Source organism: Bubalus kerabau, chromosome 1 (genome assembly GCF_029407905.1).
Source record: "Bubalus kerabau isolate K-KA32 ecotype Philippines breed swamp buffalo chromosome 1, PCC_UOA_SB_1v2, whole genome shotgun sequence".
Taxonomy (NCBI): Eukaryota; Metazoa; Chordata; class Mammalia; order Artiodactyla; family Bovidae; genus Bubalus; species Bubalus kerabau.
Genome location: NC_073624.1, coordinates 176,280,138 through 176,306,833, shown reverse-complemented (window position 1 = coordinate 176,306,833; position 26,696 = coordinate 176,280,138). Strand labels below are relative to the sequence as shown.

At 50.7% G+C, this 26,696-nt stretch overlaps 2 protein-coding genes across 3 annotated transcripts in view; both read left to right on the top strand.

Moving 5' to 3' along the window:
• Window positions 1-26,696, top strand: part of FAM32A (family with sequence similarity 32 member A) — a 271,335-nt gene that overhangs the window by 176,269 nt on the left and 68,370 nt on the right. The window lies entirely within an intron of this gene.
• TPM4 (tropomyosin 4) lies at window positions 243-26,696 on the top strand. 2 transcript variants are annotated; one of them, XM_055542128.1, is made up of 9 exons: window positions 243-391; window positions 6,933-7,058; window positions 11,574-11,707; window positions 16,618-16,735; window positions 17,299-17,369; window positions 18,356-18,431; window positions 20,650-20,712; window positions 20,799-20,868; window positions 25,253-26,696. In XM_055542128.1, exons 1-9 carry the CDS (start codon window positions 278-280, stop codon window positions 25,333-25,335), a joined length of 855 nt encoding a protein of 284 aa, XP_055398103.1. In that variant the 5' UTR covers window positions 243-277; the 3' UTR covers window positions 25,336-26,696. The 2 variants fall into 2 exon arrangements, with proteins under 2 accessions (XP_055398103.1, XP_055398114.1); XM_055542139.1 differs by lacking the exons at window positions 243-391; window positions 6,933-7,058 and adding an exon at window positions 7,325-7,593.

Below are 26,696 nucleotides of genomic sequence, written 5' to 3'. Positions count from 1 at the left end.
TGGGTCTGGCTTTTTTTTTTTTTCCCTTTGAGAAAATCCTAGGCCCAAATAAGGCGAGGGCTGCAGGGAGGCCGATGAGCCGGCCAAGTCCTCCTGAGCAAGCAAGCAAGTGGCGGCTGGCCCAGGCGGCCTGCATTTGGGCCTCCTCCAAGACTCACCCCGCAGCAGGGCGGCGCACCCCGGGAGCCTATAAGGGCCTCTCCGCCGCCCTGGCTGCTCACTTGACCCCACAGCCGCCGCAGCCCCCTCTGTGCCCACTGCCCCCCACCACCCAGCCATGGAGGCCATCAAGAAGAAGATGCAGATGCTGAAGCTGGACAAGGAGAATGCCATCGACCGGGCCGAGCAGGCGGAGTCGGATAAGAAAGCTGCCGAGGAGAAGTGCAAGCAGGTGATGTAGCTCCGCTGGGCCGCGCCAGGCTGCCCAGCACCCTCTCTGAGCTGGTGAAGTTCTGGGGCGGAGGGTGGGAATCTCAGGAAACCTTAGGACTTGGGAGACCAGGGCTGAGACAGGGGGTGATGCTCTGGCTGAGAGAGAGTAAGGGGACTATTGTCTTCCCTGGAGGGGTCCCTGGGCTGGGAGAGAGGGGGCCGACTGGACCCACTTCCAGCAAGGCCAGTGGAAGCAAAGTGAGTGAGAGAGAGAGAGTGGGAAAGTGCGTAAGAAAGGGAGGGGCATTTGTGTGGACTGCTTGTGTGTGTGTGTGCAAAGACGAGAGTCTGAGGAGGTGTGTTGGGGTGAGGGGCTCACCATGCGGGGTGTGTTAGAAGGGGTGGTTTAGGGCTGCTGTGTGTATGTGGAAGGTATTTGTGTGTGTCTGAGCATCTGTGTGTCAACGTGTGTTGTGTGTGTTCTGGCTCTGTGGAGACCTGAAGGTGACTGAGAATATGTGTGCCGAGGAAGGCCTGAGTGTGTAGCTGTTGACAGTATGGATGTGTTTGTGAGTCTGAGTGTGTATTGATGGTGGTATTGCCCTGGGTTTTAGGGGAAGAGACTAGCTGTGTGTTCTTGTACACATGTTGACATGATATTGAAATTGTGTGTGTCAGGGTGAGTGTGTGTGTGTTGAGGTGACTGCATTTGGGCTGGCATGGGTGCATGTGTGTTTGTCAGGGTAGGTGTGCACCTATTGCATGATTGTGTTTCTGTTGGGGTATCTGTGTGTGAGTGTGGGTGACAGATCGGGAAGTGTGGCCGAGAGTATGGGGTGTGTGGTGGGGCTGCTGTGACCGGCTGCAATGGCAGCTGATGAGCGTTTGGGGACTGGGGTGGGTAGAGATTTGAGGGTGAACCTGAGAATCTCAATGTGTCTCTGAGGGTGCCCTTGCTGCGAGCCTGGCAGGGGAAGGTGGGGGTGCCTCTGGCAGGCAGAGGCCCTGGATTCAGAGCTTTGGGGATAAGATTCCCAGGGGGCCCGGACAACAGGGATCCATCAGAGAGCCAATGGAAGGGGGCTAGGCTGGATAGTCCCAAGACCTTGACTTGGGGCAGAGAACATGAGTCAGTTGTCTGGGTCTGGGTGGTCAAAGCAGCCAATAAGAGGAGGGAAGGGGGTCTTGATCCCTCCCACAGTAGCCTGCCCCACCTGGGGTCAACTGCCAAGCCCTGGGGAGCTTCAGGGTCTCTGATAAGCCCCAGGAGACGCCCAGGATGGTGACACCAAGTGCCCAGCCCTGCCCATCCTGGGCGCCAGGCCAGCTCAACAGGTAAAAGTGCAGGCTCTGAGCTCAGATTGGCCGGGTTCACCGTTCAGGCATTGGGCATGCTTGCTGCTTGCTAAGTCACCTCAGTCGTGTCTGACTTTGTGACCCTGTGGACTGTAGCCCGACGGGCTCCTCTGTCCATGGGATTCTCCAGGCAAGAACACTGGAGTGGGTTGCCATGCCCTCCTCCACAGGGTCTTCCCAACCCAGGGCTTGAACCCAGGTCTCCTGCATCGCAGGCAGATTCTTTACCACTGGGTCACCAGGGAAGCCAGCTTCACATCTCTGTGCCTCTGTGGCTACATGTGTGAAATGAGGAAGTGACAGTGTTGCTTCCCTTACCACCGTGGGAGGACTAGAGGTGACTAGGCAGGTGGAGCCCTTGGCATGGTACCCGGCACAGTGTAAGCGCTCCATAAACTCAGGATTCTTTCCTACCCCACCCTACTTCCCCTTTGGGCCTCCCCATCCCCCAGTGTCCCAGAGCTACCGTAAATGCGCTGTAACATATCCGCACAGGACAACCCCACCCCCAGTGCTCCCTGCCACAAACCCTCCTCCCTCCCTGGCAAACACAAACGCCCATCCTGTGCTGGCCCTGAGCTGCGGCCTCCATCCATCATTTAGCACTTACCCTGAGGGCTTTGAGGCAGGGCATGGCAACCCATTCCAGTATTCTTGCTTGGAGAATCCCCATGGACAGAGGAGCCTGGTGGGCTACATTCCAAGGGGTTGCAAAGAGTTGGACACTACTGAGCAACTAAGCAGTCAGCATGAGGGCTTTAGCCAGGGATTCAGATAAAAGCAATTTAATGGCTCTAATTCGCACTAAGGTGTGAGTGACTGATATAGCGTATTCTACCAAAGCAGTTGTTCAATTGCTTAGTCTTGTATGACTCTTTTGTGACTCCATGGACTATAGACCGCCAGGCTCCTCTGTCCATGGGATTTCCCAGGCAAGAATACTGGAGTGGGTTGTCATTTCCTTCTCCAGGGGATCTTCCCAACCCAGGGATCAAACCTGAATCACCTGAATCGCAGGAGAATTTTTTTACCACTGAACTACAAGGGGAGCCCCAGGGCAGACACAAGTCCCAAAAGGGAAGGCTCCTCAAAGAATCCCACCAGCTGCATGGCCAAGGGGGCAGGGATAGGGTCTCTGATCTCCAACTGGATTTTCATTCTGTTCTTTTTTTTTTTTTTTTTTTTTGCCCAAAGCTGCCTACGAGGGTGGTGCATGCATGTGTGCTCAGTCATGTCCAACTCTTTGCTACCCCACGGACTTGTGCTTACATCCAGGCCAAATCATCTAACTCTGTAACTAGGGAACATTGCTGCTGCTCTCTCACTGAGCTCCTTCAGTGTTCTCATCTGAGAAATGGGGGCAAATGATGCCTTCTGATAGAGGGTATGTAGGATTCCAGAGGTGCAAAGCAGAAGCCTGAGCCCTATAGAGCAGATAGCCCATTCTGCCTGGGAACAAAGGCAGGAGATCATGAAAGGCTAAGCTTATTCAGAGTGCCTTATGCTTCAGGAGACCAGAGAGCATGGGTCTTGGGCCAGCCTGACATTCAGGGATCCTGCAGCAAAGCCCCCATTCCAAGCCCTCTCTGCACAGTATGGGAATGGGCTGGGCCTCCCTGGCCTGCTTCCTGCCCACGCCCCTCACAGGGCAGTGACATCCGCCCCAAACTGGCCTTTGACCTCACATCCTGCCTCTGCCCAGCCCAAAGGCCCCATTTGCAAGGACTAAGGTCTGCTGTCCACGACCTTCCTGGCCATTTTACAGGCAGAGAAACTGAGGCTCCAAGAAGGAAGTGACTTGAGGGAGACCTTGGAGAGCCAGTGCGAGCCTCAGCCTCCCCAGCAAGACACCACACATCCTAAGTGCTTTGTGTGTGTGCAATTCAGAGGGACAGGAACCCGACCCGTGTCAGCTTTACTTATTTTTTCAGACCTGGTTCCATTCTGCAAACTTCCCCCGGGATTCCATGGTGAACATCGAGCCCAGTTCTGTGCTGGGCGATACTGGAGCCTAGAGTGACGTAAGCCTGTTTCACTAAGCGCTCCAGCCCCAGGGGGTGTGCTGTGCTTAGTCACTCTGTAGAATCCGACTCTTTGCAACCGTTTGAACTTTTTGAACCATTTGAACGTAGCCGCCGGGTTTCTCAGCTGCTGCTGCTAAGTCACTTCAGTCGTGTCCGACTCTCTGCGACCCCATAGACGGCAGCTCACCATGCTCCCCCGTCCCTGGGATTCTCCAGACAAGAACACTGCAGTGGGTTGCCATTTCCTTCTCCAGGTTTCTATATCCAGGGGATTCTCCAGGCAAGAATACTGGAGAATTTCCTCCTCCAGGGGGTTTTCCCAACCCAGGGATTGAACCCACATCTCCTGGGTCTCCTGGACTGCAGGTGGATTCTTTATCTCCAGGGGATTTTCCCAACCCAGGGATTGAACCCACATCTCCTGGGTCTCCTGGACTGCCGGTGGATTCTTTACCAGCTAAGCCTTCGGGGAAATCCCTAAGGGACACAGAGCCAAACACAGAGGCATACCCTTGCCCCAGGGGTCAAGGTGGGGCCAGAGGGTGTGACAGGGACTAGGGGCCCAGTACAACAGTGCAGACCACCCAGGGGAGGGACCTGGGTGGGGAGGTCAATAGGAGGAGGGCTTGCTGGGCCATGCACACAGCCTAGCCTAGCGGTCAAGCAAACCAGCTTTGAAGTCAGTCTGACAAGGGTTCAAATGCCCTCTCTGAAGGGCCTCAGGCAGGTCCCATTTTCATTTAGGGACTGTTTACTCTTTTGAGCTTCCCTGGTGGCTCAGATGGTAAAGTGTCTGCCTGCAATGCAGGAGACCTGGGTTCGATCCCTGGGTTGGGAAGATCTCCTGGAGAAGGAAATGGCAACCCACTCCAGTACTCCTGCCTGGAGAATCCCACGGACGCAGGAGCCTGGTGGGCCACAGTCCACGGGGTCGCAAAGAGTCAGACACGACTGAGCGACTTCACTTTCACTTTCCCCTTTTGTGACACTGGCACATTCTAAGTGCTTCATAGCCCCCTGCCCACCTTACCACAGTCCCCACCCTTTATTGTCCAGAAAAAGTCATCAAAAACAATCTTGACACCCGCCAAATGAGCCGATGCTACAGAATTTGCCCTCAGTCTTTCATGTTAAAACAGCATTGTGCCTGGGCACACAGCACCAAGGAAATGCTGCTATAGAAAAAAATTTTTTTTGGCTACCACAGGCAGGACCTTAGTTCCCTGACCAGGGATCGAACCCGTACCCTGTAGTGGAAACACAGAGTCTGAACCGCTGGACTGTCAGGGGAAGTCCTGCTGCTAAGTCACTTCAGTCGTGTCCGACTCTGTGCGACCCCGTAGATGGCAGCCCACCAGGCTCTGCCGTCCCTGGGATTCTCCAGGCAAGAGTACTGGAGTGGGTTGCCATTTCCTTCTCCAATGCATCCTAGCACCTAGGGAAGGTTGTACTGTACAGGGCTGGAAGGAAGTCAGGTGGGTGTTGGGTCAGGCTGACCTGTTTCTTTAAGGAAACTGGCTCATTTTCTCCATGAAAGCAGAAGTTCAAAAGCAGCTGCCAGGGTGCTGGGAGACCACCAGGTCAAGGCTTCCATTTTGCAGATGACGACAGAGGCCAGAAAGGGGGACAGGGTCAGACAATGGGGATTTGGAGCCTTCCGGGCTCCTTGCCTAGATGTCAAGGTCAGGGCCGGTGAACCCTGTTGTAGGCAGAAGCTGCAGCCACCCTCCTCCTCCTCGGATCCCTCACCCCTTTTCCATTCCTCAGCTCATCAGTAAGACACTCAGAAGTCCTGGGAATGGGAGGCTGGAATAGCAGCCCTTTTAAGAATCTGCATGTGTGCACACACGCATACGTGAAACACATACACAACACACACAGCTCCTGGCACATTTTGCACGTTGTCTCAGGACTGAACAGGAGCAAGCCACGGGGGGCTGCAGAAAAGTAGGTCGGTTAGGAGGGCTTGTTCAGATGTGGGTTCAAATCCAGTGCTGTATGACCCAGCGATAGTCACTCCACCTCTCTGGGCTTCCTGCCATCAGGAGGAAGCAGGAGGAGGATGCAGGGCCCATGAGGGCTGTGTGCTCACCTTGGCAGCATGAATAGGACCAGGGGTCAAACCACCTGAGACATAAAGTCAGATCAAAACTTGAGCGGGACTGAGCACCCCAGCCCAAAGTTAGGGGCAGGAGGGGGAGGCGCAGAGGGAAGGAGGGTGACAGAGAAGCTTTCTGAGTTGGCCCTTGACTGGTGTAGTGGGGGGTGATGGAAAGGTTAAGGGGTCTTCGTATTCCATCGGACTTCTTAAACTGGGGGTGCCAGGAGGGGGCAAGACTCTCTGGATAAATGAAAAGGACTGAAAATTTGGGGAGTATTGGGGACATTTTTATTAAACACAAGCCAGACTGTAAGAACTGAAAAGCCCTTACCAAGATCACTTCCAAGAAAGTGATCTCTAAGGAGTAGCTCTCTTCCAGTAAGCTTCACAAAGTCCCAGGAGTCGGGGACGGGGGCAGGGGTTGAGCCTTTCAAACCTTCAGGGTATTTTGTGAGAACCACTCTCTTGGGCAATAGGGAACCATGGCAGGTTCCAGGTTGGCTCCTTGGATCAGGAAGATCCCCTAGACAAGGGAATGGCAACCCATTCCAGTATTCTTGCCTGGAGAATTCCATGGACAGAGGAGCCTGGTGGGCTATACAGTTCATGGGGTCACAAAGAGTGAAACACGACTGAGTGGCTAACACTTTCATTTTTTCACTCTTTTGGGCAATAGGGAGCCATGGCAGGTTCTCACCAGAGGTAGGGTCTGGCTGCCAATGTTGGGAAGGTTGAGGGTAGGGGGATGGTCCAGGCCAGAGTATGAGACTCCACCGGGGAGGCTGCAAAATTGAACCCGAGTTTCTAGAAAACGTGGTGGGACTTGTTTCTCAAAAGTTGTGATAGATTCTGCAAGAGTACTGGGGGACCCCCCAAAAAAAACACAGCTGGTCCCAGGACAAGGGAAGGATGTGAAAGCCATGTTAATAGGTATGAGTGTTGCATTTAGTGAGTGGGGCAGAACAGTTTTCTCCCTGTTTCACAGATCAGGAAACTTGGATTCTTGGGAGTGTGGGGGGCGCGTCTGCACCGCGAGGACGGGGTCCCCCAGGCTGATGCGTCCCCCTATCTGTCCCCAGGTGGAGGAGGAAGTAACCCACCTCCAGAAGAAGCTTAAGGAGACGGAGGATGAGCTGGACAAATATTCCGAGAACCTGAAAGACGCGCAGGAGAAGCTGGAGCTGACAGAGAAGAAAGCCTCCGACGTACGTGCCCAGTAACTGGGGCGCCCGCGGCCGGGCCGGGCCGGGCCGGGCAGGAGCCCGGGGGCCGGGCGGGCGGGAAGCGCTCGAGGAAGAGGAGGAGGAAGAGTAGAAGGCGGTGCCTCCCGGCGCTTTCTCCAAATAAGTCCCGAAAAGGGGCACTTTCCAGCAGCTGCGGCCAGCGGTGCCGACGTCAGGCCCTCCCCCAGCGGTGCTGACGTCGGCTGCCCGGCCGGGTGACCTCATCGCCCCGACGGCGGCCGGGCCGGGGGCGGGGAGAGGCGGGGGCGGCCCCGGTGCAGGCAAAGGCTCGGGGGCCGGGGCGCGGCTGCTGCAGCTCTTGCCGGAGCCGAGTCGAACCGAGCGCCCGCCGCTGCCCGCCGCCCGCTGCGTGCGCCTCCGCGCCATGGCTGGCCTCAACTCCCTGGAGGCGGTGAAACGCAAGATCCAGGCCCTGCAGCAGCAAGCAGATGAGGCGGAGGACCGCGCGCAGGGCCTGCAGCGCGAGCTGGACGGCGAGCGCGAGAGGCGCGAGAAAGTGAGAGCCCGCGCCCGGGCCCCGCGCGCCCGGGCTCCCGCACCCCCGGCCCCGCCGTCACCCTCCTTTCTTCCCTTTTCCCGATGCCACCCGCTTCTCGCGCTCCCCGCCCGCCATCCGCTGTCGCCCTCTCCTGATCCCACGTTCAAACCCTCGGGCCCCAGCGCTCCGGATCGCGGACCGGCTGCAGAGACCCCATCCTCCACCGCCATTCTCCTTCCCTGGCCTGGGACGGGGGGAGGGGGCGCCGCATCCGGGTCGGGCGGGGCTGGTGGAGCGGGAAATGGAAGAGATAGGGAGGGGTGGGGGGGTAAGGCGAGGGTGCGCGATCCAGGAGTGGGGAGTGGAGGTAGGGGGCACCCTGCTGCCTTCCGACTCGCCGCCGCCGGCGCCCGGGTCTGGGCGGGAGAGGGCGGGGAGCTGCGGCTCCACCTAGGAGCGGGAAGTGAGAGTGAAAACGTTGAGCTTCCATTGTCTGGGGTTGGACCGGCCGATACTGGAAGAGGGGGTGGGGGTGCGGGCGCCGCACTTTCTCGCCACCTCCAGGGCTTCCCGGTTCCTGCCGAACTTTCTCAGCTGTTCCCAGGGGCGCGGCGGCGACGTGTCTGCTCCAGGCGGGGGGCGGAAGTTCAGTTCCAGAGCCGCCGGCCTTTCCCTCCCCAGCTGGTCCCCTGCGTGAACGAGGGCCGCGGGACCCTGCCTGGCTCGCGAAGCCCCTTGGAATGTTAGCTCGGACCCCTAGACCCACGGTCGTTTTGTGTGCGGCCGCTGCAAAATGCCAAGCCTGGGGCTGAATGGGGCGGGGGGGTCACCGCCCTTTCTCTGTCCCTTGATGACCCCTTGGGACGGGACTGGTCGTGGCCACCTCTGGGACTGGAAAGAGATCTGTATTCCAATCCCATCCCATCCCACTTAGTACTTGACTCCTAGGAGGAGCGTGTTTCCAAAGTCGGGGTGACAAAAATGCCCTCCCCCCGGTAGGATTGCTGGAAGGGACTGTGGAGGAAAACCTCTCTGCCTGGCACCTACTAGATGCTCTATTCCTGCGCTTTTCTCCCCGCATTCTCCCCGTAGAGGGGCTCACAGCCTAGTGGGGGCAAGGGGAGTCAGACAGATAAGGCTGATTACCATGGCGGGTCGCGGGGGTTTGTGTTTTGTTAACTGGGAGCATGACAGGAAGAACCAGCCAGTGGGATAGGCTTCAGTATGGAGGCTGAGCAGTCTTAGAATAAGTAAGAGTTTGCTGGGACAAAAGACTGCAAAGACTCAGAAAGTTGGGGGAAGAATGTGGGGGCCCAGGGTCTCAGAAAGCTGGAGTGTTGAGACTCAGGGTGGGGACCCCAGAAGTGGAAAAGATGCGCAAGCAGAGGGCACTGCTGTGGGGATGGACAGATCTGGGTAAGAACCGCCCCCCACTCCCCCAAAGACTTGTTTCCGTGCTGGCTGGAGTCAAAGCCTTTAATCCTGCAAGGGCCGCCTTGGCGTGAAGAGCCCTCAGAAACCTGGTGTAAGCCTCCCAACAGTAGCTGGTTTGGCCTCTTTCACACACGTAACCGGCATAACCCTCCCTCTGATCTCATCCCAAGCCATCTCGCTGGAGGACAATTACTCCTGCTTAAAAATGGCCCTTAGCTTGGAGCCAAGACTCAGGAGTGGGACCATCCAGTTGGGAGGAAAGATGTTTTTGGAAAAGTTTCGAACTTCTTAAAACTTAAAAAGTTCACTTTTCAAAGCGTGCTGCTCTTGCTCAGGAAAAGGGGAGAAAGCCTTAAGGTTCCTGGGCAGAAGGAATGAAGCCCAGGGGGGAGGGGAGGCCTTTTTCAGTCTCTTGTAGAGAAAGCCAAGAGCCGGCGTGTGGCAGACTTCTGGGTCTGCCTCCCGACAGCTGGTTTAGATTTTTGTGTGATTAACCGACATCTTCCTGTTGCTTTGCCACATGTATCTAGCAAGCCTCTTTTACCTTATAAGGAAAATCCTTTGTAGCGTGTAGAAGCTTTGATTGCAGGAAGGGGTGGAGCCCAAAATGACTAGCAGTGACTAGCAGTTTTTCAAGAATACATATATATGTATATCTGTACATAGAAGAATGTATCTCAGAACTATTTCCGTTCCAGATAGTTGAAAATGTGCCAAAAGCATGGTTGTCAGGATTCAGAATCCTCCATAAAAGGAGGGGCTCTTTTAAAAACAAAACCTACTCATGAATCAGGCACCGCCGCGTGATCTGAAAAATCAGTGCCTTGACTACTGATGGGTGTGAGGTTTCTTTTTGGGGTGACAAAACTTTTGGAATTAGATGGTAGTGTTGGTTACACAATTTTGTGAGTGTACTAAAAAAACTTGAGGGGAGGAGTCCATTCCTGCCCCAGTTGCTGAAGGAGTGAAGATTCGTCTAATTTTAAGAATAAAAAGCACCCACTCTTTGGAAGGAGTGGGTGACATTTCTTAAAATAGCTCATCAGTGGTTTAAATGGATTCTCCAAACTGGTGTTCCGGAGGAAGCTGTGTTCAGAAACACCTGGGGGAATTTCCTCTCCTTCCGCAATTAGGATAGTGGAGCTGAGAAAAGTTTCCTGAGTCTGTGTTTTTTCAGCAACTCTGGCCTCATTCTGTTACTCCACTAATTTTTTACAGCCCTCCCCCGTTCAGAGATTCTTTGTCTTGTTCTGAAGAAGCCAGGGTGACTTTATACTTCTCCTGTCGGTTGGGCCCCGTTTTAACCAGTTCTCAATATTCCTGTGAGGCCTCAAAGCCCCCACAGGACTCAAGAGTGTAGATTTGGCAAGGGAAGAACCCTGGTCTAGGGCTCAAGAAACTGTTCCCTGCCAGCTCTGAGACACTGAAAAAGACTGTTTGACTTCTCCTGCATCTCTCAGTTTTCCCAACTGCAAAATGGGTGAGATCCACGAGGATTAAATGGGGGAGAAATCATGGCAGCAAGAGCTGCCCTTTGTGGGACTTCCCACATGCCAGCTGCAATGCCACACCCTTGCATTACAGTCCCCAGAAAGGTATGAAGGAAACAGGTCTTGGGATAGGCTCAAAGCAAGCAGGGAGGCTGCCTGCTCCGTGCCACATGGCTGAACGCTTGCGGAGCAAGGATTCTGACCAGTACGTTTTGATCCTTGAATTGTTGCTCTTATGCATGCCAATGTATCTATTACCTTCCTTGTAGGTGAAAAGCCAGTAAAACCTTTCCGCCACCTCTTGGTGCCTGTTAACCACATTTTCTTTGCTTTCTTGTATCATTTTGTCCCAACATCTCTCAGGCTGCCTTGATTAAGGATGGAGTTCCAGTTGGGCTGCCCCCACTCAGCACCCCCATCCCCCACTGCCCCAACTGTATGGTCAGCATATAACTGAGGCGTCCAGAGTCCTGCATTTGTCTTACCATTCAGGTGGCCAGGAGCAGACCTTATATGACAGAATGAGCCGGTTGATTGGTGGCCTTGCTCTCTAGAAGTCCCATGGAGAGGCCAGCACCATCCTCTTGGAAGATAACAGCTTACTTCTCTCTCTGTCCTGTATTGACTTGAGTGTTGTGCTCACTCGTGTTCAACTCTTTGCAACCCCATGGACTGTAGTCTGCCAGGCTCCTCTGTCCATGGGGATTCTCCAGGCAAGAAGACTGGAGCAGGTGGCCATTTCCTCCTCCAGGGGATCTTCCTGACCCAGGATTGAACCCACGTCTCTTGCATCTCCTGCACTGGCAGGTGGATTCTTTACTAGTGCCACACCAGGGAAGCCCGTAATGACTTGACAGCCTGTCCTGTTGTGGGAGTGTTCACTGACATTTGGCGGAAAAGATCATATGGAAAATTCACATTGTCCAGAAGAGACAGTCCGAATTCCTTACCGCCTGGATTCCTGGGTGGGCTTTGGTGGGGGAAGCGTTTTAGCTGGAGAAAAGGGCACTGTGTGAGTGGAAGGCTGGCTGACCTTTTTCCTTCTTAACCTGGTTCCACCTCTGACCTCCCTAGGCCGAAGGTGATGTGGCAGCTCTCAATCGGCGCATCCAGCTCGTTGAGGAGGAGTTGGACAGGGCTCAGGAACGACTGGCCACAGCCCTGCAGAAGCTGGAGGAGGCAGAAAAGGCTGCAGATGAGAGTGAGAGGTAAGGACGCTTTGAACCCGGTGGCAAGAGCGTTTACTTCTGGGAAGTTGGGGTCCTGCCATATTGCCAACCTCCCGGAGCTGGGGTGAGAGTCAGTGAGATCCCAAGGACACACATGTGTACAGATCAGATCAGTCGCTCAGTCGTGTCCGACTCTTGCGACCCCATGAATCGCAGCACGCCAGGCCTCCCTGTCCATCAGCAACTCCCGGAGTTCACTCAGACTCATGTCCATTGAGTTAGTGATGCCATCCAGCCATCTCATCCTCTGTCGTCCCCTTCTCCTCCTGCCCCCAATCCCTCCCAGCATCAGAGTCTTTTCCAATGAGTCAACTCTTCGCATGAGGTGGCCAAAGGACTGGAGTTTCAGCTTTAGCATCAGTCCTTCCAAAGAAATCCCAGGGCTGATCTCCATCAGAATGGACTGGTTGGATCTCCTTGCAGTCCAAGGGACTCTCAAGAGTCTTCTCCAACACCACAGTTCAAAAGCATCAATTCTTTGGCACTCAGCCTTTTTCACAGTCCAACTCTCACATCCATACATGACCACAGGAAAAACCATAGCCTTGACTAGACATACCTTTGTTGGCAAAGTAATGTCTCTGCTTTTGAATATGCTATCTAGGTTGGTCATAACTTTCCTTCCAAGGAGAAAGCGTCTTTTAATTTCATGGCTGCAGTCACCATCTGTAGTGATTTTGGAGCCCAGAAAAATAAAGTCTGACACTGTTTCTGCTGTTTCCCCATCTATTTCCCATGAAGTGGTGGGACCAGATGCCATGATCTTTGTTTTCTGAATGTTGAGCTTTAAGCCAACTTTTTCACTCTCCACTTTCACTTTCATCAAGAGGCTTTTTAGTTCCTCTTCACTTTCTGCCATAAGGGTGGTGTCATCTGCATATCTGAGGTGATTGAGATTTCTCCCTGCAATCTTGATTCCAGCTTGTGTTTCTTCCAGTCCAGTGTTTCTCATGATGTACTCTGCATAGAAGTTAAATAACCAGGGTGACAATATACAGCCTTGACGTACTCCTTTTCCTATTTGGAACCAGTCTGTTGTTCCATGTCCAGTTCTAACTGTTGCTTCCTGACCTGCATACAAATTTCTCAAGGGGCAGCTCAGGTGGTCTGGTATTCCCATCTCTTTCACAGTTTTCCACAGTTTATTGTGATCCATACAGTCAAAGGCTTTGGCATAGTCAATAAAGCAGAAATAGGTGTTTTTCTGTAACTCTCTTGCTTTTTCCATGATCCAGCGGATGTTGGCAATTTGATCTCTGGTTCCTCTGCCTTTTCTAAAACCAGCTTGAACATCAGGAAGTTCACAGTGTGTACACATACATATAAATGGGCAACAAAACCTTGTAAACCATCATGCTATGTGTGGAGGCATTTGACGTGGCAGTTGTGAAGGAAAACTACCACCAGACAGAGGAAGGCAAAAAAGGGGCAGATATAAGGCTGTAGCTGTGACTGTCGTCGGCAGTCCATCTGCAGAGCGCTGTGTCTCCTGTTCTCTCTGAAAGTCACTGTGCATCTGGTTGTCAGCATTCTCAAGACATCGGTTTCCAGGGTGATATGAGAAGACGGGGGATGAAAACTGGGAATGGGCTGTCTGCATGAATGATTATTAGCAGTGCTTCAGGCCTTGGGTCACTAGACAACTCTGTGTCCGGGACATGCACAAACCACTCCGATTAATGTATTTGCAACTGATAGCACTTCTTACCTCCGGGGCATCCTCCTGCTGCCTCCAGCAGGGTGCTGTGTCCTCTCAAGCAGAACACCTTGGTGCGGGCTCTGGAGGACTATGGGCAGATTGTGTAACTCACAGAAGTGGCCATCTCTGAGTGATGGTCAGTGGGTTCCTTGTGTGGTGGTGGTGCAGGCTGGGCCGGTGGTCCTCACATATCTGCCACAGCATCACACCAGAAATCTCACTGGACTCATCCACCATGGTTTTCAAGTTTCCCAGGTGGCGCTAGAACCCACCTCCCAGTGCAACTGATGCAGATTCGATCCCTGGGTCGGGAAGATCCCCTGGAGGAGAGCATGGCAACCCACTCCAGGATTCTTGCCTGGAGAATCCCATGGGCGGAGGAGCCTGGCGGGCTACAGTCCATGGGGTCGCAAAGAGTCGGCCCCGACTGAAGCAACTTGGCACTTGAGCACCATAGTTCTCTGGTATAAACTTCTCCCATGGATCCATTCCTGATGGCTCTGTCACACCCTTACAGAACTAAAGAGGGGCTAAACCAACTGGAGAATCTTGGAGACTGACTTTCTGAGTTGCCTAAGCGGGAAGTTTCTTTGCCGTACAGTGGAATGGCCCTTAGGGAGGGCGCAGGTCACAGCGCGGCTCTGCTTCAGCCACTTCATAGAGTGAGAGGGCGGGAGCTCAGGGCAGCCGCCTGGGAGTATGAAGGATGCAGTCACAAGTTGTTCACGGCTGTGCCCGGGGCCTCAGCTAGGTGCTCCCCTTGTTCACCGTCAGACCGGCCGGGCCAGGTGTCTCAGTCACCTCTCGCACCTCCCCAAGTCAAAAGGCCCCTTGCTTGTTGGTGTCATGTTACCAGTAGCCTTTGATGGCACCCTTGTTAGAGACTACTGTTTTGGTGGAAAGAATTCTATACTTGGGAGCTGAAGAATCTAGATTTAAGTCCTTCCGCTGCCATTTACTATGGGGCCTTGCTGCTCCTGCTGCTGCAAAGTCGCTTCAGTCATGTCCAACTCTGTGCGACCCCATAGACAGCAGCCCACCAGGCTCCCCGTCCCTGGGATTCTCCAGGCAAGAACACTGGAGTGGGGTGCCATTGCCTTCTCCGATGGGGCCTTGAGCTAGTCCCTTTGATCGCTCCTTGACTGCAGAGGATTTTCCAAGCTTGCTGATCTCAGGGCCTGGTACAGACACGCATGCTCAGTTGTGTCCGACTCTTTGTGACCCCATGGACTGTGTAACCCACCAGGCTCCTCTGTCCACAGAATTTTTCAGGCAAGAATACTGGAGTACATTGCCGTTTCCTACACTAGGGGATCTTCCCAAGCCAGGGATCGAACCCAAGTCTCTTGTGCCTCCTGCATTGGAAGCAGATTCTTTACCACTGTGCCACCTGGAAAGCCCAGTACGGGCCTGGAGAGTGTTTTGATAGTTAGCTGAGAAGGGCAGTGACAGTCCGAATGGAAGTGTTTATTAGAAGTATAATGATGGTCCTCTGCTGTGGGCAGGCCCGACACACACTGATACATTATACTCGTTGGCCTCTTCTTTGGAGATATCTGAGTTTACCATGTCCACTCCACACAGTGTGGACCACGGTGAGCTCCATCTCGTGGTCAGAAGTTGTAGGGCACTTCCAGCTGTTCCCAGGACACTGTCCTTCCCGCAGTGGACGTATCCACTTCAGCTCAGGCCTTCCTCACCCATCACTTTGTGGATATCTGCCTCTTACCTGCTCTTCCCGCTGAAGTCCCAGCCACCATTCTGCTTTCCATTCACACTTTTTTTGAAACCTTCCTGTGGTTCCCTGTTCCCTCGGTGCAAAACCCTTAGCCTGTCATTCAAGCGGCCTGTGGTGCAACCACCCTGACTTCCCTGCCATATTCTTTGATTCCTCTGGGGCTTTCTCTTTTTTTGAACTTTTTATTTTGTATTGGGGTATAGCAATTAACAATGTTGTGTAGTTTCAGGTGGAGAGCCAAGGGACTCAGCCCTACATATACATGAATCCATTTTCCCCCAAACCCTGCTCCCTTCCAGGCTACCACATAACATTGAGCAGAGTTCCCTGTGCTATACAAAAGGTCCTTGTTCGTTATCCATTTAAAATCTAGTGGTGTGTGTATGTCCATCCCAGACTCCCAAACTATCCCTTCCCCCCCCAGCAACATAAGTTTGTCTTATAAGTCTGTGAGTCTCTTTCTGTTTTATAAGTTCATTTGTATCACTTCTTTTTAGATTCCACATATAAGGAGTGTCATACAATATTTCTCCTTTTCTGTCTGACTTGGGCTTCCCTTGTAACTCAGGTGGTAAAGAATCCACCTGCAATGTGGGATACCTGGGTTTGATCCCTGGGTTGGGAAGATCCCCTGGAGAAGGGAAAGGCTACCCACTCCAGTATTCTGGCCTAGAGAATCCCATGGACTGTATAGTCTATGGGGTTACAAAGAGTCAGACACGACTGAGCGATTTTCACGTCTGTCTGACTTACTTCACTGAATATGCCAACCACTAGGTCCATCCATCTTGCTGCAAATGGCATTATTTCATTCTTTTTAAAGGCTGAGTAATATTCCATTGTATGTGTGTACCACATGTTCTTTACCCATTCTCTGGGGCTTTCTTGTCTAGCTCTCTCTCAGTGAAGAATACCTTTCCTCTCCTTGTTCACTTGTGGACTCTCTTCTGGGAAGCCCCTTGTGACATACAAACACACCCTCCCTACCCCACTTCCCACCCCAATGCAGCAGAATTCATCATTCCCACAGCCAGGCCAGCCCAGACTTTCATCAGATCCTGGTAACTTGGCGTATGAGTCCCCCTTGTTACTAGTTAGTGAGAGACTATAGGAGTGTGGACTCCGGAGCCACATCACCAGGGTTTGAATCCCAGCTCTGCCTCTTACTGGCTGTGTAACCTTGAACAAGTTACCTAGCTCCTCTATGCCTCAGTTTCTTCCTCTGTAGAATGGGGGTACTGTGACTATTTCTAGGGATGGAGGTTGTGACATTTAAAAAATGGTGCCTGGCATCCTGCAAAGATGCATGTGAGTGTGAGCAGCTCTGGTCTCCTCTTTGGAGTGTGGTTCTTGGTAGGTGTCAGTGAAGTGTTTAGATGAGCAGATGCCTGGAGGTGTGCAGTGAGGTGGTGATGTGTGTTTGGAGGCAATGATGAGTTCTGCTCCTCACAGAGGGATGAAGGTGATAGAAAACCGCGCCATGAAAGATGAGGAGAAGATGGAGATTCAGGAGATGCAGCTTAAAGAGGCCAAGCACATCGCTGAGGAGGCTGACCGCAAATACGAGGAGGTGAGTGGCGGGGAGTGGGGCTGGTGAATGGCAGTAGCAGAAGTGGGGAGGAAATGGACCTGTGATAGGGAAAACCCTGGGGCCGCCTAAAGGAAGCTCTTGGTCAGCTCAGCTGTCCTTCTGCATCCACATCTGTTTTTTTCCGAAGACAGCCACTTGGCTAGGAAACCGTATCTTCCACAATGCCAGAAGTCCTGGGAAATTCTGTGACGCTCAGACAAGTGGGGACTTAGACTTAAAGGGGAAATGAAGTGATCAGATCCCTTTTTTTTTGTCCTCCAGCTGGGCGTTAGGCTAAAAAGGGGAATTGCGGTCCCCGGCTGTGGGTCTTCAGACCACGAAAGCTCAGTTGCTCCTTCTGCCTGCCCCCACAGCCCCGTCTCTTCCTTCCCCTTCCTGGGGCCCACGGGAGAGAATTTAGGTTTGGAAATTAGACTTGGAGCAACAGCAGAAAGCCCCAAGGTTGCTGGACATGGCCTTGCTGTTGGCACCGGGTGGGGCTGGGGTATCCTATTAGATGTGGGTCTTGGGGGTGTCTTAATGGGTCCTTCCTGTTTCTGCAGGTAGCTCGTAAGTTGGTCATCCTGGAGGGTGAGCTAGAGAGGGCAGAGGAGCGTGCCGAGGTGTCCGAACTGTGAGTGGCAGAGCGGGGTTGGGTGGTGCCCAGCTCAGCTCTGGACATGGTGGATGGAGGTTGGGAGGGGAGCTGGGAGGGAGTAAATTATGTTGGGAATTGATACCGACCAGGGCCTCTGGTCAAGTGGATGGGTGTCTGGGACTCATCCGTCAGTCCCTCCTCTTTGCTTCCCTGGCTGACAAAGAGTGACAGGCAACTGTTTGTTCTCACCACCCTGGGAAGGCCTGCCCACGTGTTGACTCTTGCCACAGAGGTATTGGGAATGCCTTTGTGTGTCGGGCAGTAGCCGAGAAGCCCAGAAGTCCCGTTTTCCCAGAGAGGAATCCTTAGGAGGCTGTGCCTTCTTAAGGTAACACTGAGGGCAGGCTGCCGTGTCTGTGTCTAAATGCCTTGTTCTTGATGTCATTGTTTGGCTAGGACACATTCTTGGTGGCGAGGAAAGGTGAGAAGCTTGACCAGAGTCCCCACAAGCTCCCCTCCCTCACCGCCACCACGAAACCCCAAAAGCCTCTCCCCTCAGACTCGGGTGAGGAATGAAGCTCCCCAGAGCATTCCCGAAGTGCTGAGAGAGATCTGGTTTCCAAAATCCGTTCCAGGCCTGCCTCCTGGCGTGTCCGGTGTAAACTCTGATTGCCTTCTCCCAGCCTCCTGCACTGCGTCTCATTCTTAAACACCTTCCGGAGTCAGCCTCATCAATCGTGGATTTCACAAGTCCCTGTTGCCTCAGACTTGGCAGGAGCCCAAGTCCCAAGAGCTTTACAAACCTCCCAAATACTCCTCGGCCTGCCGTGCCTTTGCCTGGCACGATGGGGTTTTGACAAGTACACAGCACTGTGTCTCAGAGAAAGCCATTAACATTTTTCCCCACATTCCTTCTGGGGGCCCCTGGCAGTGCGGATTCCTCCTTTTGAAAACTTCTTTTAGGAGACTGCAGTTTGTACAAAAAGATAAGACACCAAAAATCCTCTTTTGTCTTTGGGCAGAAAATGTGGTGACCTTGAAGAAGAACTCAAGAATGTCACTAACAACCTGAAGTCACTAGAGGCTGCATCTGAAAAGGTTGGTGGTTGGCTTGAGCTGGAGGGTGATTTGCTGGACTTTTTTCTTCCCCCTAGGAACGCAGGAGCATGCCAGCGTATCGAGGATCTGACCTGTATTTGCTAACAGTAGCTATGGTACCTAGCAGCCAGGTTTTTTTCTCCTATAGAAAAGGGTGTCCGATGGCTAGATTTTCCTCTTTCATAGGGTCTTAATGCCAGCTTTTATCTCAACCTCCTACGAAGGTGGACTTCTTTATCTATTTATTTATTCTGGCCATACAAGGCAGCATGTGGGATCTTGGTTTCCCGACCAGGGATCAAACCTATACTCCCTGTAGTGGAAGTGAGGCGTCTTAACCTCTGGACCACCAGGGAAGTCCCCTGAAGATGCATTTAGAATCTGAGATTGGGACCTGGTCAGGCTCATATTAGGGAATTCTGAGCCTCATCATATAAATACAGAGCCTCTCTCTCAACCGAATCCCCAGGTTCCTCCAGAAATACTTTTTAGAAGGTTGAGCAGCAATCACAGGTGGAATTGGGCTTTTTTGTTGTTGCTGCTGAAACAGTACCCAAAGCAGTCATTACAGGAGACAGCATTAGTCATTATGTTAGAGAGAACGCACAGACCCTTCCGTGACCTTCCTTCCCTCCCCTCCCAACCCCTGCTGTTGAGTTCCCCTTTCTCAGCTCTTCCTCACTCTCCCTCCTCCTACTCCCCTCCAGTTGCACTGAACTTCAGTTTCACAGACATTCCATGTTGGTCACTTCCAGTGCTTTCTTTGAACCTTCTGTCCAGTCAGCCTGGAGTGGCTGCTCCCTTTTCTCTCTGCTTGGCAACCCCCTGTTCACCCCTCCCAGATTGCTCATCTAGGTTAGATATTTCTCAGCTGCATAGCCCTACCTACTTCTTTCCCTATCATGAGGGTTGATCACATTTATTATAATTAATTGCATGCCTCCTCACTAGATTGTAGAGACCGGGACTCTGTTGGTCTCGTTTAGAGCTGTGTCATTAGTCCCAGCATGGTGCCTGGCGGGTATTTCCTGCTGGGATAGTTGGTGAATAAATGTGGGTATGCCAGAGACTGGTCACTGGGAGAGATGCTGCGGTGATCTTCTGCTCTTGAAGAGCTTGTAGTCTAGTTGAGTAGAAGGGTTGACAAAGTAACCAGGGTGTGGTAGGGCTTGCACAGAAGGACTCTGGAAAGCTGGGAAAGGTGTCACAAGGAGGTGACCTTAGAAAAGACCATAGAGGCTTCCCTGGTGGCTCAGTGGTAAAGAATCCGCCTGCCAGTGTGGGAGACAAGAGTTTGACCCCTGATCTGGGAGGATCGCACATGCAGCTACGTTTATGCACCACAGCTACTGAGCCTGCGCTCTAGAGTCAGGAGCTGCAACTGCTGAAGCCTGAGCGCCCCAGAGCCTGTGCTCTGCAACACGAGAAGTCACCGCAGTAAGAAGCCTGTGCAGTGTACCTAGAGAGCAGCCCTCCTCGCTTGCTACAACTAGAGAAAGCCCTCACAGCAAGGAAGACCCGGCACAGCCAAAAATAAATAAAATTATTAGAGGGGGGAAACAAAAACGATAGAGCAGGATGATGCCGGCCAGGAGCTCATATTCCAGAATCAGGTTCGAGCTGTGGTTTGGTCAGGTGGTAGCCATGTGACCCTTGACAAATTAGCTAGCTTCCGTGACTCTTTCCTAATCTGTACACTGGGATTGGTGCTAACCATACAGCTGGCAGATGATAAAGGTTGGCTAATACTCACCTGCGTTGAGCCTTGAAAGACAAACATAGCTTCTGACAGACAGCAGTGAGGAATGGGACATTTCATGCCTGGGGGCCCAGACATAGGCAAGGGCTGGGAGACCAGAGAGTACTCAGAAGAGGGTTAGGAAGTGGCGGGAAGCTGGCGGGAAGTGGGGTTGGAAACACAGACTAGGCCAGCTGCTGTGGAGGGCCTTGGGAGGCATGTTTCCATGCACTCATCTGCCTCCGTCTTCATCACACATGTATCTCGAGTTGTCAGCTCAGATCCTGAGATCAGTTGCATCCCAGAGGGATCCCCTCCCATTTCATCTGCCTGGAAAGGTGCCTGTCTCTACTTTGCTCCTTAGGCAGGTTCATAGCTTCAAGCATGCGCTTTTCTCCAAGCATCAGGGAATGTGCATTCTCTTGTGCTTTCCTCCTGCTCCCTCCGTTTTAAAAAGTAGTGTTTTGATCTCTACCACAGTATTCTGAAAAGGAGGACAAATATGAAGAAGAAATTAAACTTCTGTCCGACAAACTGAAAGAGGTGAGTGTGATTCCCACCCAGCTGGCTCAGGATTCTCCTGGGGTTGGTCTTGAAGCAGTCCTGGTGACTCCTTTCTTCTGCCCTAGGCTGAGACCCGTGCCGAATTTGCAGAGAGAACAGTTGCAAAACTGGAAAAGACAATTGATGACCTGGAAGGTATGAAATCACCATCTAATTGTGTTTTCTCTGCCTCCCCCTTACACGACACATTCACAGTCAGGGGAAATCTGGAAAGGCTGGTTTGGGCTTCATCCACGTCAGGGGAGCAGAGTGATGTCACATCTGGAAGTCTGGAGCCCTGGGACGGGACAGTGCAAAATCAGATTCAAGCTAGTGTTGCCATTTTTCCAGAACTAAAATATTTCTGCGTAATTAACTCCATATGTAAGTACAGAGATCCAAATATGGCTGATTTTTTAGCTCTTTCGAGTTTCCTTCAATTTGCTCATTTCTGAGACGCCTCACATTTTTTAAATGCCTTGCATGTTTTATGGAAACTCTCTCCCAGAGAGCGCAAAGCTTATCACAATATGAGAAAATGGAAATTTAGAGACCGTAGAGACCTGAATAAAGACTCCAGTCTGTGAGTCTGGTGCCCACGTATCCCAGAATTTCTTGAAGTGTTTCGTCTTTAAAAAAAATTCTGCCCTGTGCTCTTCGCGGAGTCACCCGGAAATTCCAGAATCCTGGAATTTCAGTTCTCCCAAACTGCCTGTCCCACCCAGAAAGGGTACAGAACTCGTTATTCAGATCGTGTGTCCCAGTGTTTGGTTTGAGAAGTGAGGTTTCCATATAAGGCAAAATGCCCCCATTCCAAAGTATGACCTTTGGACTGGATGACATCACTGCAAAGTCAAATAACCTGGGATGGGAGATTGGTGGGGAGAAGCTCCCACCATTTCTAGTCACCACTCTTTCTAAAGTTTCATTATGGCTGGTCCCCTGCAGAGCTTCACTCCACTTAGAAATCACTCCCTAGGTCTTATGTTTTCTCGTTTGTTTCACGAGACGCAACCTTGTCCTAGTTCGCGCTTTGTTCTCTCAGTTGTTTTCTTCCTCTCAATGTGTGGCTCTCCATTCCAACCCTCGCCTTCTACCCACTGTACCTCTTCTGAACTCTCTCCTTGGGGACCTCTGCGCTCCAGATGAGCTGTACGCTCAGACACTCACACACAAAGCTACCAGCGAGGAGCTGGCCCATGCTTTCACCGACACAACCTCTCTCGGAGGTGGCTGGGGTGCCACCCTCTGTCCTAGCAATACTGAAGTCTGCCTTCTCACTGTGGCGCCTCCACTCCTGTGGGCTTCTAGAAGCTCCAGTTTCCTGCCTCCTTGTTTGATCTTTCAAGCCTTCTGCTGCTGCGCCTGTGACTGTGTGACTGAAATAAAGACAGGCCGTCCTCATCTTCATGCCCTCTCATTTTCATTTTCTCCACTTGCTGCCTTTGAGCCATAGCCTAAGGCCCTTGACTGTGATTTCAACCGAAAGTGAGTGGTTCACGTGAAGAGCTGGTTTCAAAAAAGAAAATTATGCTCACATGATTCTTTTCTGACAACATAAAAACAAAAGCCAACTTGGCCTGAGCTCTCAAATGTAGTAGCTATCTGTATCTGCATGCCACTAGCGGTTTTTCCCTACATAGAAATTGTTTTGAATGGAGACTCATCCAGCCTCTTGAGCAGCTTAAGAGAGTCAGCAGAACATGCAAAAACCAGCAGGCTTATCTCTAAAAAGAAGCTACCTTGGGATGGAACTTCATCTGCAGATTCAAACAGCGGCACTGGCATTTTGGTCTCCTTGGTCCTTTTCTCTTGTTTTTTTCTGTGTTATACTTGAAGAATGGTGTCTGGGGTTCCCGATGTCTTCATTGTTCACGAAGCACCTCTTCAGCTCCCAGTTGTGGGAGGCAGCTCACCAGAGAAGCTCACCTCTATTCCTTACCCTTAGAAAACAACTCTGTAAGGAATTAAAGGGCATCCCATAGCAGGGCAAGGGAATGGAAGCTGCTAGAAAGCTGAACAAAGGAATTGAGGTGATTCTTGAGTTCCAAAGCAACTTTCCTCATAGTTAACTCCCCTCATAGTTAACTAGAACCAGGAACTTTGGTTTAGTGAGGGCTCATGAAGTTTGTGCAGAGAAGGCAATGGCACCCCACTCCAGTACTCTTGCCTGGACAATCCCATGGACGGAGGAGCCTGGTGGGCTGCAGACCATGGGGTCGCTGAGAGTCGGAAATGACTGAGCGACTTCACTTTTCACTTTCATGCACTGGAGAAGGAAATGGCAACCCGCTCCAGTGTTCTTGCCTGGAGAATCCCAGGGACGGGGGAGCCTGGTGGGCTGCCATCTATGGGGTTGCACAGAGTCGGACACCACTGAAGCAACTTAGCAGCAGCAGCAGCACCAGCATGAAGTTTGTATGTGGGTGTTAAAAATCTCTAGCAACCAAAAGCTCATCAGTTTCCCCAAGAGAATCCACAAATTTCAAATAATCTATCCGGTCCTCCCCTGTACCCCACCACCACCACCGCCTCAAATTGTCCCAGAAGCACTAACATTTTGAAGTCCAAGCCATCTTCTAGATTGCCTCTTGAACCTGAAAGTGGCATGAAAACCTCTGAGTAGATCATTTATTTTTGGTCACCATAACTTATTCCTCATCCAGTAATTTTTTTATTCAGGTGGGAACCTTTGTCACAATTCTTTATGTCCATTCCTGCAAAATACAACTTTACTAAACTACCCACACCCTTCCACCCCCAACTTTTCCTCTGTTCCTGCCTTCCCCCCTGAACTTCTGCATAAACCACTCCCCTCACATATTGCCATGAGTGTGACCCTGGAAAGATTAAATGGTGTAGGGGTGGGTGTATTTTGTTTGCTCATTTCACGTATTTGTTCCTGGGATTTTTCCAGACATATGTAGCCTCCACCCTTTGAAATAACTGCAGCCCTGCCTATCCAGTCATTCTACCTAATTAAGCACCTAGGTGGAACTTCAGAGATTAGGGCTATGGTCGATCTCCTACTACCTGTTGACAGTGTGGTGGGGTGGGTGGAGGGCGGGGTTTGCTGTCACACTTGTCAAAGGCAATTAATACTTTAAGGGACTCTTTCTCTCAGACCTAAAAACAAAGTAGAGGCCAGGGAATCCAAGTGGCAAGGTGAAGTGAGGTTGGGATTTGGAGTTGGGATACCTTGCTTTGCACCCCAGCTCTGCCATTTAAGCTGTCTAGCCCTTTTCTACAAAAATAAAAGTGATAGCTGAGTTCTTGCAGATTAAATGAGATAACTGAGAAGAAATGGGTTTGCATGCAGTAGGCACTCAGATACCGTGTTAATCCAGACTCGATGGGCCCAGGTCTCTATCCTCTGACAGAATCCTCCCAGACCGTAAGGCACTAGTTTTTTCTTAAAGGATCACATCGAATGAAAGTTCAGTAGGTGTAGTTGAAAGGTGGCCATCTTTTGCAGTTGTTTTCTTTCTGAATGTTTCCAAGCTGATCATATCACATTTTATGAGGTATTTTGCTTTCCTCTGGTATTTTAATGAGTCTTGGCCTAGTCCCTTATCAGCCATTCCTCGTTGCAAACCAGTTTTCTCTCGTGCTCTGTCATGCATAGCTCTAGGTGGCATCTTAGAGTTTTGTTGATTTGTTTAGTTTGGGGAGGGGTGGTTTGTTTGTTTTTTCGTTTGTTTCATCAGCTCAACCATTTAATAATGTACCACAGAGTTGGACACAACTGAAGCGACTTAGTAGCAGCAGCAGTCTGGCTTAAATTTCAGTCATTTTGCATTTACCTGGAGTTTGACTGCTGTAGACACATAGATGGACATGTAGAAACAGTAACACAATTATTCCTGGAATTTAAACAGCTATTCTCAGAAGCTCCAAAGGAAAGATGGGTTACAGGATTATATTTCCCTTCCATAAGTTCAAGGACTAACCAGCACTAGAGAGAAAATGTATTAACTCATCTGTATCTCAGACTAAAAGCTTATGTTTGTGTAGCATTTTATAAGTTCTGAAGCATTTCTCATTTGTTTCTCATAATAACCCTCTGCCACACAATGGTATTACCCTCATTTGACAGATGGGGAAACAGACCTAGAAAGTTTAAATGACTTAGGTTAAATGGCATTTACTTCATGGGGCTTAAATCCAGGTGTTCTGACTCTAGGATTGCCAGATTTAGCATATTAAAATACAGGGCACCCAGTTAAATTTTCATTTCAGATAGGCAATGAATAAATTTTGAGCATAAGTGTATTTCAAGCAACATTTGCAATACACTTCCATTAAAAATTTTATTTATATGAAATTCAAATTTAACCAAGTACCCTGTATTTCATTTTCCAACCGTATCTAACTCCCAGATTTGGTATTTAGTATCCAGAAGTCCATGGTGTTCTGCTATGATTAAAATGCAAAGTACTTTCTCTGCTCTTTCACTCTGACAATATGGAGTTTAGAAACTACCCCCCCTTTTAATAAAGATGCTTATTAATTTTTTTCCCTCATTCTTAATTTTCACCAGAAAAACTTGCCCAGGCCAAAGAAGAGAACGTGGGCTTACATCAGACACTGGATCAGACACTAAACGAACTAAACTGTATATAACCAAAACAGAAGAGTCTAGTTCCAACAGAAACTCCAGAGCGCCGTGTCTTTCTCTTCTCTTGTAAGAAGTTTCTTTTGTTATTGCCTCTTCGCTTTGCTGGAAATGTCAAGCAAATTATGAATACATGACCAAATATTTTGTATCAGAGAAGCTTTGAGCACCAGTTAATCTGTTCCTTCCTGTTTTTCAAAATGACACCAGTTTTTTCAGCTCTATTTTTATCCTTAAATTGCATCTATTCCTAAGGTAGGCAGGGTATTTCATATTGAGCATACATACTCTCTTTTAAGACTGAGGGCATTTGGTTCCTGGGAGAATAGACAACCCCACACTTTCAAAACACAGATTCTGATGTCTAGTCATAGGTCAGTTTAAAATGTTGGAGAATGTCCACCGTTGGTCACGTGGTAGGAGGCCAGGGATCATCACATTAAAATGGGTGGGGATTTTCCATCCAGACCCAAAAAGGCAGGGTTGGGGTTACTGTGGGAAGTCATAAACCATGGACAAGTTAACCTGATCATCCCAGCTCTTTTCCGCAGTCCACCGTGCAGAACAGAACAGACATCCTCTGAGCAGTCAGCATGAGAATGCTTAGAAAAGAGTCATAATAATTACCCAAATGTGTTTTGGGTAGATCCTTGATATGCTCTTCTCTATGTTTCTTTCAATCTAAAGTTTTTTGAGGAGCTGATGTCTTATCCCAATAATGACGCATGCTTATCTGCTCTGATATGAGGCCATCCACTCAGGAGGAATGAATGTTGGAGAATTCAGTCCTATTCAGAGAAGCAGTCTTTTTCAAAACCATCAGTAATTGAGCAAGACTGTTTTTCTGTGAACAAATATTAGGCAGAATGGCCCTCTCAGACAGCAAAGTAAAAACTAAAAAATTGGCGTAACTTCATCTCTATACTCGAGAGAATGGCAAATTGGAGATTTACTTATCTAGAATTTTAATTCCTTCTTCAGGACCAAGTTAATGAAAGACCAAGAAACTCCTGATTAAACTGGATATGGAGTATTTTATACACAGGGCTGCACAAAGTGTGTTATATTTTGTTATATTTCTGCTTTCTCCGTTAACATCTCAGAGCTGAAACATTCCACATTCCCCAGCAGTGTGGGGGCCAACTCAAGTTTACAATTCTGACTAAAAAAATCACCCTGCTTATAGCTTATCTGAATCCTCTGCCCCTCACTCCTATTTATTAAGCGCCACACTACCCAGGAGATACACTAGCAAATTGTGCAATTGAATAAAACCCACACTTTCCATTTAGATTCTTGCAACTGTATCATATGTAATAGTATCACTTTTTCTACATTTTGGTCAAATAAATTTTTACATAAACTCCAA

Coding starts and splice junctions, on each gene's coding strand:
- TPM4 (XM_055542128.1), top strand. CDS start 278: ATGGAGGCCATCAAGAAGAAGATGCAGATGCTGAAGCTGGACAAGGAG. Junction 11,708..16,617: donor GCTGCAGATGAGAGTGAGAG/GTAAGGACGCTT, acceptor TGCTCCTCACAG/AGGGATGAAGGTGATAGAAA. Junction 20,869..25,252: donor GACAATTGATGACCTGGAAG/GTATGAAATCAC, acceptor AATTTTCACCAG/AAAAACTTGCCCAGGCCAAA.